At 41.8% G+C, this 11,301-nt stretch overlaps 1 protein-coding gene across 1 annotated transcript; it reads right to left on the reverse strand.

The window, feature by feature from the left end:
- Positions 1–2,787: 2,787 nt before the first annotated feature.
- LOC137271624 (ice-structuring glycoprotein-like) lies at positions 2,788–6,752 on the reverse strand. The gene is made up of 5 exons (XM_067804062.1): positions 6,682–6,752; positions 5,830–5,902; positions 4,394–5,258; positions 3,912–4,040; positions 2,788–3,044 (listed from the first exon to the last, which is right to left on the reverse strand). Exons 1-5 carry the CDS (start codon positions 6,750–6,752, stop codon positions 2,788–2,790), a joined length of 1,395 nt encoding a protein of 464 aa, XP_067660163.1.
- Between the last annotated feature and the right edge of the window lie 4,549 nt (positions 6,753–11,301).

Here is an 11,301-nt window from a genome sequence, read left to right on the forward strand (position 1 = left end):
CTCAACATGAAGCATTTCTTCTGAGAAACAATGCTATCTTCTGTGTGCAAAAGAATATGATGTTCAAAATACAAAACAAAACAATATTTTAAGGATAACAAATTCTTTAATTGCATGGGTGCGACGTTTCAATGCAGATTCTTGTACCGTTGTTAAGCAGGATTGATACATGCAGTGGAGGAAATTTATATATACTGAACGTAATAATGAGACGAGATAATAGACAAAGAAACAAATGACAAAGAAAACAACGTAATTGCCATGATTGTTGAAGCAGTAAGCTGGAGAAGCCAGTGAGTACACAAAGGTTTGTTAATGGAATCCAGAGAAGTACAAATATAGAAGTTACAATGAAGGATGAAATGTTTATACAACAGACTGCGTAGGGTGGAGGAGTGCATCATAAGCGGGAGGAATGAAGTATCTTTGGTCACGGTTGATGGTGGGCGTTTGATGTGAATGACTTCGGTGAGCTTACGTTTAGTGAAGTCCGTCTGGTTATTTACTAGAATGGTGATGTCAGACCACTCTCTTTCATGATTAGAGTTTGCTTTGATGTAGTCAGAGATGGCTGATTTGCTGTCGGAATTTGCAGCAGAGCTGCGATGTCTTTTGACACGGGCGTTGGTGGGTCGGGATGTTTCATCTGTGTAGCTTCGTTGACAGTGGGTTGTTTTCTTCCGTTGACATGGAGGAGATTGCTGGGGCTGGGGGACGCTGAGAAGGCTGGTTTGATGCGGTAGTTTTCCAGGCGAATGGGCATCTTGATGGGGGCTGATTCTGGTTTAGATGTTTTGGTAGGAGGTGACAGCCTTGCTTGAAAGGTTCTGCTGACTATTCTCGGCGGACAGTGGTTACGGTCTACAAAGACTATCCTCAGATGTTCAATTTGTTCTTTTAAATTTGTTGTGCAGTTGTTTTCGGTTCTCTTGGTCAGTGTAGAATTGACGCCGGTTTTGACCTATAGGGGGATAGTTTGACTTGTAGAGGATGTATTGACCCGTACGGGTAGATTTTCTGTACACGGTTTGGAGATGGTTACAGGAGGTAAGGGACACAAGGGCTTCGAGGAAAGGTACTTTGCATGTTCCGCTCTGCTTCAATGGTGAATTTGATGCGGGATGCTGTTTGTTCAATTGGATCGTGCTGAGGTTGAAGGATGACGAAAGTGTCATCCACTATGTGATATCAGCAGGAAGCTTTGAAGGGTGCAGTTTCTTGAGCCTCATCTTCCATTGCACTCATGTAAATTTCTGCTTAGGGATAGTGGGGAGCCCAAAGGAAGTGAGTGGATTTGCTCATAGATAGCATCGCCCCATGTGAAATAGGTCGACTAGATGCAGGCGGAGGTGAGGCTGATGATAGTCGGTAGAGAGGCTAGTGTTGAGGGCTTGTTGAAGGTTGTCAATTCTCGAGGTACATTGGTGCATATGCCCACAACGTCGTAGCAGAATATGTTGATGATTTTTTAATAAGACAAATTTATCATGGAATGGATTGATATATTTCTGTTGTTCAAAATCTTCTCTAAATGTCTTTTAGTAAGGATATCACAGAAAGAAATGGAATTCACCTTCAACGCAGGTCCTCTAACAGGTCATGAACAAATATACCCCTTGAACCGCTTTGTAAATTCTGATATTAATGCATTGATAAATAAAAAAACAAAGCAGGACTTAACATGCAACCCTGTCTAACAACAGACGATGTATCAAACAAGTCAGACCTTCTATTGTTAGTTTTAACACAAGCTTTAACCTCAGAATACATATCACTGAAATACCGCAAATACCCTTATTATGTAAAATGTATAGTAGTTCATATATTTGAAAATCAAATCAAAAGCAATCGCTTTTTGTTTTTCTTGAATATTTTTGACCCAGTGATTGCAAGACAAATACAGCATCAACTGTAGCATAATCGCTCCTGGAATCTGTCTGTGATTCACGTATGATAGATTAATTAAAGTCAATGTCTAATTCTAGTTCCTATAATTGAGGTGAACTTTGCGAAGAGTGTTCAACAAAGGTACACAACAATAATTTATTGGGATCTTTGATATGGCCCTTCTTAAATAAAATAATTATCACCCCAGTATTCCAGCTGTCAGTGAAAACACCACTATCAAGAAGTACATCGTGCACAATTTCAAAATATGGAACTAATATTAATGTTGTTTTAAGAAAACCAGGCGGAATTCCATCCATACCTCCTGATTTACTATTTTTCAGTAAAATCATAGCTCTAGTAATCTCCCTTTCACTGAAAGGATTATAGAACATTCTAGAACATTATGATTAATAATACAATTGCTAACAACAGCATCAAACATAGCAGTTGCAGCTTACTGATTTCGTTTATTCCACACAAATGCAATATCTTCAGCTGACACATGTTCAGGAACTGGTTGTCATCTGCTCTGGTGAAGACCTATGAGCTGTTCAGACACTTGTATACAGAACAGCCAACGAAACAAAATGAAAACTCATCACACTCAGCGTTCATGTTATGACCGGTTCGCTTTCAGTTTGCGAAACATTGCGCCAACAGTATCATTTATTTACGCCAATCTCGCACTCGTGGCAAACCTTCTTGTGTGTGTTTTTTTGGGGTTTTTTTTGCCTGTTTTTACATGTCGAGATTGCGAGATTTTACACCATTCTCGTGTTTTCCCCTCTTGACAAAAGGTACAAAACAATGTAAATTTAGATACATTTCTTGTCGTCGTCCTTCAATATTTTGTCATTTTAAGCTTGTTTCCTTATCAGCTGTCAATGCTTTTGCGTATCACCAATTACATCTGCGCTGGTAATGTCCAACATTTGCCAGCAAGCGATGCTCATCGTCGCCAACATCAAACCACGTTACAGTCTGTAGGTAACAGTTATTATAATAATGTTCAAAAGATCTGCAGGTGATATATTTAGCACTGGCACACAACGTGGCACATTCTCCAGGAGTCTTAGAATTGAAGATCTTGACGTTGTGGTCTTTGATTGCCACGTTCACGAAGAGGGTGAACTCAGATCCAAACGACGAACAGTCTGTAAAAAGACAACATATTTCTGTACAATCTGGATTTCTCCCTATGTCACAGGTCCGAAATGGTACCTTAAACTTAACCATCCTGAAACGATATTATGTCCAAATCATTTTCTATGTTTACGGTCCCGTCACAGAAGGTCACACAAGCCAGTGATCCATATTCTGTGCAACCATCTACACTGTAGTTGCCCAGTCATGGCGGCTCCTAAACGACTATGCTGAAGCATTAATGGCAGTTATTACGTTTACATAATTGTAGCATAAATTACTCACACTGAATACACATGACACACAATATTTCGAAAGATGTTGCTCGTTAGGTCTGGTATTTTCTTAAATGGAATAATTTGGAGTACACTCTCAAACAGAAAGGCCCATAGTAGACCAGGCCTTCAGCAACCCATGCTTGCCATAAAATACGACTCTGCTTGTCGTAAGAGGCGACTAAATGGATATAATATATCGGGTGGTCAGGCACGCTGACTTGGTTGACAAATGTCATCGGTTCGCAATTGCGCAGATCGATGTTCATGCTATTGATCACTGGCTTATCTGGTCCAGACTCGTTTATTTACGAACCGCCGCCATAGAGATGGAATATTTGTAAGTGCGGCGTAAAACTGTACTCACTCACTCCTCATCTCATCAAGGCAAATGATCTGACCCACATACGCTATCTTGTATCATATCAACATATTTATGATCTGTCATAGCGACAGAGTGCGGCGTAAAACTAAACTCACTCACACTCTCAAACACGTGCATGTACGTGCACGCGCCCATTACACGTGACAATAAATGACTGACGACTGTATACACATTGATTGACAGTATTAAATTACTTTTGTAAAGGATGTCTCTGTTACCTGTCAGCTTCCTGCACTTAACGCTGGTTTCGTCCATGTCGTATCCGATGGAACATATGCAGACACCCCCAGAACATGTCCGTCCAGGTAGTTCAGCACAGTCGATGTCCACCACACATGTACCGTTAACTGTGAAACAGACGTTTATTACACACAGAATGTATAGTTACCATGTGCACCAAGGGTTTAGAAAACCACACTCACTCACTCTCTCTCTCTCTCTCACTTCTTCAATGACTGGACTGGTACCATTTTCAAAGTAGAAGTGTTATTTTGATTTCTTCCGTTGATAATTACTTTTGCTGTGAGGAAAAACGGTTAAAACGAACATAACTATTTAGACATGCTCTTTCACATCACCAGCTAACTGCCATGAGGAAACAATTAGTTTCAGATACATGTTGTTGCGTGTATTTTCCTATTCAGTCAATGACATAGGCTTTTCACCGTAATGTTTAACAATAACACATTCATATACGTACATGGTATAGTCGTGCTTGCTGTTGACGTTGATGCTGGGACTGATGCAGTCGCCACAGGAGATGTACTCGTAGTAGTAGCAGCAGTAGCAGCAGCAGCAGCAGTAGTAGTAGTAGTAGTAGTAGTAGTGGTAGTTGTAGAAGTGGTAGTGGTAGTGGTCGTGGTCGTGGTAGTAGTAGTAGTAGTAGTAGTTGGTGTAGAAGCAGTAGTAGCAGTTGATGCCGAGGTAGTAGTTGGTGTAGTAGCAGTAGTAGCAGTTGATGTCGGGATAGTAGTTGGTGTAGTAGCAGTTGTAGCAGTTGATGCCGTGGTAGTAAGTGGGGTAGTAGCAGTAGTAGCAGTTGATGTCGGGATAGTAGTTGGTGTAGTAGCAGTAGTAGAAGTTGATGTCGGGATAGTAGTTGGTGTAGTTGCAGTAGTAGAAGTTGATGCCGAGGTAGTAGTTGGTGTAGTAGCAGTAGTTGCAGTAGTAGCAGTTGATGCCGAGGTAGTAGTTGGTGTAGTAGCAGTAGTTGCAGTAGTAGCAGTTGATGCCGAAGTAGTAGGTGGGGTAGTAGCAGTAGTTGCAGTAGTAGCAGTTGATGCCGAAGTAGTAGGTGGGGTAGTAGCAGTAGTTGCAGTAGTAGCAGTTGATGCCGAAGTAGTAGGTGGGGTAGTAGCAGTAGTTGCAGTAGTAGCAGTTGATGCCGAAGTAGTAGGTGGGGTAGTAGCAGTAGTTGCAGTAGTAGCAGTTGATGCCGAAGTAGTAGGTGGGGTAGTAGAAGCGGTTGATGCCGGGATAGTACGTACACACACATGGTTTTTAGCGGTGTTGATGGGAATGCACATTTGGTTGGCACTGCATGGCTGCATGGCACATGGATGAATCTACAAATAACCATATGTACATTGAGAAAGTGAGTGTAACATTGTCATAAGATCCGATATAACCTGGATCTTCACCAGTACCTAATTAGGGAAGAGACTCTATACCACCATCCCATTACTCATCACGCTTAGAAGGATACTGTAAGGGACAGATTAAAGATATTGCAAGTTGTTTCAAGTTGTTTTATAACAAAACATTCAAAACTGGGATAATCACCACTGGTTACGTGTCAAATGACCGCACGTCCTTTTGAGATATATTCGTGTCTAGCTGCGTTAAAATATACATCACACGTAGGTCAACCTGACCTCAGGAAAGATTTGACGGAGGACCGGTTAGGGTGTGGACTAGCACCACTGTGACTGAGCGAGCCCTACTTCATAATGTGCTAGGCAAAGTCATTACACAGACTTTACACCACTTTCTCTCCCTAAAGACGAAAAGCCTTGTGTTTTGTCAACAGTCTCCAACAGAACAGGATCAATAGAACATGGTGAAAACCAATCATCCCAGACCTTTCACAGTGTGAAGATGTCTGGGTCATGTGTGCGTCAACGTGACGTGGCTCACATTGGCTGAACTTGTCCAGGCGCTGCATGAGGAGTGGAACAGAACGTCGTCCTTTCGATACGCATCCCGACCCCTAGAAGGATCAAGTAGTCGTTGACTTGATATGACGAGCGAAGCAGATTGTCTATCTCAGTTGCCGACACAAAACGGACTATTAGTCGTCCGTCTGTCTTAATCTATTAAGCAAGGGAGGATCAGTTACCATAACTACTACTGCCCAAGTACCGCCTCACTTCGCGGCCTTTCCCATGTAGCCTCTGTCAGACTCTGTTTCCCAAAATCACATAGTTGTACTGCGAGAATGTATAACAACACCGGTTCCTTGTACGCCAAAACGTCCCGTGTTAAGTGAACAGAATCAGAGTTAAATTCGAGTCGAGTTAAATAAATATAGGACTATAGGACTAATACCACGACTGGAGTCGAAAGCTGACTTGTCTGACGAAACCTGTCCGAGTCTCTCCCTTCCCTCCCTCCCCCCCACCCCCCCCCCCCCCACCCCCCTGCTCCAAACCGATTGAACAGAAACCAATTCTATAGGCCTATATACATGAGAAATACATATGAATAATAAATGGGGCTAATTTGTGTAGCAACTTTTGTTTTGGAGGTTCGCAGGAAAGTAAGGAAGACAATAGTTACACTTTGATTTGAGATAAAGACACTTTGTAGTAGATACTTATTTCTTAGGCTTTCTTAGATATAGGACAAATAAACATAACTAAACACCATCAATAATGTAACAGAATGGACATAATCTTTAGGTCTTTTCCCACAGAAACACAATACATACACACACACATACCTGCTGTATACTTTGTTGAACTAGTGTACTGTCAGATGCTCGCAAACTTTCCCTGTTCGCCTTCTTTGATTTCAGCAGACAGTCCCTTGTGGACGTCGACCAGCTGACCGAAAGACATCTTGACGAGTACACACAGAGTCGGTGACACTGCTCATGTGTTGTCCTGCGAAACATCTGGAACACACTCTTTGACGCCAAACATAGCGAAAAGTGTAAAATGAGGATAGCAACAAATATTGGATTTGGACCCATTTGATTTCGGGCATTTGAAATCGACACGGCAGCCCCAACTCGTCTCCTCACGAAGTCGGCAATGGCGCAGAGACAAGTGACTTCTGAAATCAATACATCAGACTCTTGTTTGTTTGTACTTCTTTAAAAACGTTAAAACAGAAGTACTAAATAACTCATACAACCTATCAAGCATACGCTATGCAGCAATAATTCTGGTACTTATGAAGTCTCTCAGCTGTTGAAACCTTTATTTGTCATTCGTTGTTTTATGTATGTAATGAACTTTCTTTATAAACGTTGAACCTTCAAGATAATATGTTACTACTATGGGAAATTAATATATTTTTGAAGTTAATTATCTGGAACTTTCAATATTTTTGCTCAGCATTTGGGGATGGTGTTTTTGGCAAGAAGGATGGCGGACCCAGCCAGCATATTGTTGGCCTTCGTATTGTAATATAGGTGGCTGACAATAGTATCACTTTGGTAACATAATATACATGAATACAAGCAATAACAACTATTCTCCTTGACTGATAAATGAGAACGGGTGCCAATAAAATCCAATTTGACCATTACAATTCGCTTCTTTTAGTGGCATTTTCAGAAGTTGGAGAGTCAGATCAGGACAAAATTTATGGATGAATGGATGAACAACTTGTTTATCGATATGGCTTTCCTTATTCATAAACATTCAGACTGATTTAGTGGAGCACATCCTGGTATGATCTTCCAGATCCTGATCTAGATTTTTTTATTTTAGATTGAACAAGCCTACTGTGGGCATCGGAGTCAAAGCCATAGACTTGACGACGACCTGGTACAAGCCGACGAATCATCCCGTTATGCCGTTTTAGTTATGATATATGTAGCAGGGAAGGACATCCACTGACAAGTTGTTGGACAGTCTCTCTGAATTCATGACAAAATCGACATTTCATGAAAATATGTTCTTTAAGACTGACATTTGGATCATTGTCTTGAAATTTCAACTTATCAAGTATCCTGGAAATGTCATTGTAGTGTCCTGAAATTTAGAAAACAAAATGAAAAACCAAGTGTCACTGAAAAAAGGTTTCCGCACTAAACGACTTCAGTGAAATGATCCCAAACGTACCGACCTGAGTAGAGCGTAGATATATCTGAGCTGTTATTATTCCACGTCGTAACAGAGCAAGCAGCGTTGAATCAAAAGATGCGCAAATGGGAAAAGCACACTTGGTTCAAACTCAGTGTCAGCACAATGCTTCGACATCTAAACGCGTACTGCCACGTACGGGCTTGGAATTTAGACACATATATAATTCAGGTGAAGTATCTGACTACTGTACATAGAATATAGACTATTGTAAAAATGAGTTAGTTGTTAGTGGCTTGATTCACACGTGAAACTCGTGTTTTACTTACATACGCACACTAATACATCAGTCAAACAATGGTTCTAAGTTTTTAACTGTTTCTAAAACTTGAAACAGTAAACCAACCATCATTCAAGCTGAGATAGCCTAGAAACCGACGATAATAATATTTTCTCAACAATTGAAGGAAAATTTAGCAATTAGAGTAAATGGTATGGACAATGCATTTCTGTGGGGATACAACCCGTTTTGTACTGTACCGATTTCCGTTGAACTTGGTTTTGCTGTATTAATACAATATAATCATCCTATTTTAATGTGGTGAGGCTTTCAATGCCTTAGCTTCTGTTTGCATTGTCGAGGTTGTTTTCGTTTGTTTTACGCTGAATTCAACGACATTCCAGCTCTACGACGGTGGAGGCGGTGGAGTAGCCTAATGGTTAACGTGTTCGGCCGTCACAATGAAGACACGTGTTCAGTTCACCAAATGGGTACAGTGTGTACACATTTCTCGTGTCTTCCATCCAAGCTGTGGCTGTTCGCGTGACACTACATGTTGTACTTACACTTTCTTCACTTTATATCAAACCATCATCCTCTATACAGCAATATAGTGGACTCGGGTGAATATTTGGTCCACCAACCCGTTTACCGTGGGTTGCGGCCCTGTGTCGGTGGAAGAGGGGATCCTGGTGGTTGAGGGCAATAGGGGCCTGCAACCATGTTCCTGTTGCTCAATACACCACTTTGGCTTTGACTTCGCCTAGACGGGTGGTCGAATGGGCCCGGTTCGACCAATCGGCTGATCATGTCAAGCCCTGTGCGTGGTTTATGTAATTGCACAAATTTGATTTTGTATTGTTTCAATTTTGGTCTTGGTCATATAACAATTGTAGATTTGTCTTACGCCCAGAAGGCGGTGGCTCATGGGCCAATCTGGTAGATCGATTAATTTTCTATTAATCTTCTGCTGGAGTATATCATTTCAGTATCCTTGGTGCTGCCAGTCGGAGACCCACTGGTGTATAGCATTGTCCATGTGATACTCGGTGGAGGGTGGGGAGCTGGGATGGTGAACTTCCTATTATTAACAATGGTTCAACCCCCCAAAAAACATAAACGAGCACGAGATGAGTGTTTGTCCTCTGATGAGGAAAATATCACAAACAGATATCCAGATACATGGAGTAGATTTCTGGTTGTATCTTCGACTGATGGCGAACCACTAAAACTAAATCCGTTTGTCGCATCAAAAGCAATTTATGGACTTGTTGGTGATGTCCAAGCTGTTAGAAAAATTAGATCAGGGTTTCTCCTCATAGAGTGTAAAACAGCGAAACAATCAGATACCCTCATAGCGACACAACAGCTTGCAAATACTGAAGATTCAGTTTCTCCCCACAAGTCTTTGAACAGTAGCAAAGGCATCTTGAGGTACAGAGACCAATGGCTTGCCCACATGAGTGACAAGGAAGTCGTTACTGAACTGCAAAACCAAGGAGTCACTCATGTTAAAAGATTCCCCTTTAAGAAAAATGGAGACACTTTAGATACAAACACATACTCAATTTCTTTTTTCACAACCCCAACACCCAAAGTACATAAAAGCTGGATATTGTAACATTGAAGTGGAACAGTATATTCCTAACCCACTTCGTTGTTACAAGTGTCAAAAGTTTGGTCACGGTGCCCAATCCTGCAGAAATCGTGCAACATGCTATAGATGTGGTAGAGATGATCATGAAGGTTCTGACTGTTTGTTTTCTCCAAAATGTGTGAATTGTATAAGAATGAAGATTTTATGGATATCAACTTCTTTATGAGAGAACACAACGTTTCGGAGTTAATGCTTACTCCTTCAATAGGTGATTGAGAAAGGGATACAGAGGTGTATTTATATGTACAGGTAAAACAATAACAAAGTAACAAGTGGAATGAGTTAACGAAAGCTAGTATAAACAAGCACTGATAGGAAGCCGATAGTTAAGATAACAATGATGGAAGCCAATGGTAATGCATTACAGTTGATTGGATATGTTTACATAACACAGATACGGGGTAAGGACGATGTACATGATTGGGGATAAGGATGGAAGCCAATGGTGATACATTACGCATGATAGGATGATGTACATAACACACGATAGGGGGTGAGCATGTTTACATGAGGGTTGATGATGTACAAACACAAGTAGGTAAGGATGTACTCGGGTAGATTGGCTATACATGAATTACATAGATATAATGTACACAGGTAGATGAGATTAATTTATCAATAAGTCCCAGGCACTTGGTAGGTACACTCCTTGGTCGCGGTTGATGGCTGGTTTCTGTCTCCGGATCTCGATGGCCTCTTGGAGTTTCCTTTGGCGCCAATTGTTGTTGTTGGTAGATAGTATCCTAGTGTCCTCCCATCGAATTGAGTGTTCAGGGTTCTTGAGAATGTGTTCAGAGATGGCCGATTTCTGGTCGAGTTTCCTGACTGAGGTCTGATGTTCCTTCATTCTGGTGTTGATTGGTCTCAGCGTTTCTCCAATGTATAGGTCGCCACAGTTGCAAGGGATCTGGTAGATGCATCCTCTCGGGTTAGGGTGTTCACAGCTGGGTCCTTTACCGTTGGCTTTTAGGTAGGTCTTGATGGTCTTGCCACTGGAGAAGGTGACATCGATGCTGGCTTTGGTCTTGATGAGGCGTGATATTTGATGACTGATGGGGCCAAGGTAGGGTATGGTTATTCTGATGGGTGATGGAGAAGGTTTGGGGCGGGGTTCTCGGTCCTTAAGGGTCTTGTTGATGGTGGCTGTGACGAGCTGGGGAGAGTAACCGTTGAGTGTGGTGAATGTCTTTCTGAGGTGGTCCAGTTCATTGTTTAGGGCATCGGGGTGGCAGAGGGCTTTGGCACGTCTGGTAAGGGTGGCGATGATAGCTTGCTTGATCTGAGGGTGGTGGCAGGAGTTGTAGTGGATGTACTGGTCGGTGTGCGTCGGCTTGCGGTATACTGAGGTTCTAAGTCCATCGTCTGTGGTGTGGAGGGATACATCGAGGAAGGGCAGGTGTTGGTTGGTCTCAGTCTCC

Source organism: Haliotis asinina, chromosome 2, assembly GCF_037392515.1.
Source record: "Haliotis asinina isolate JCU_RB_2024 chromosome 2, JCU_Hal_asi_v2, whole genome shotgun sequence".
NCBI classification, from domain to species: domain Eukaryota; kingdom Metazoa; phylum Mollusca; class Gastropoda; order Lepetellida; family Haliotidae; genus Haliotis; species Haliotis asinina.

Coding starts and splice junctions, on each gene's coding strand:
- LOC137271624 (XM_067804062.1), bottom strand. CDS start 6,752: ATGTCTTTCGGTCAGCTGGTCGACGTCCACAAGGGACTGTCTGCTGAA. Junction 5,259..5,829: donor CCTGGACAAGTTCAGCCAAT/GTGAGCCACGTC, acceptor GGTTATTTGTAG/ATTCATCCATGTGCCATGCA. Junction 3,045..3,911: donor TAAGTGCAGGAAGCTGACAG/GTAACAGAGACA, acceptor GTCTTTTTACAG/ACTGTTCGTCGTTTGGATCT.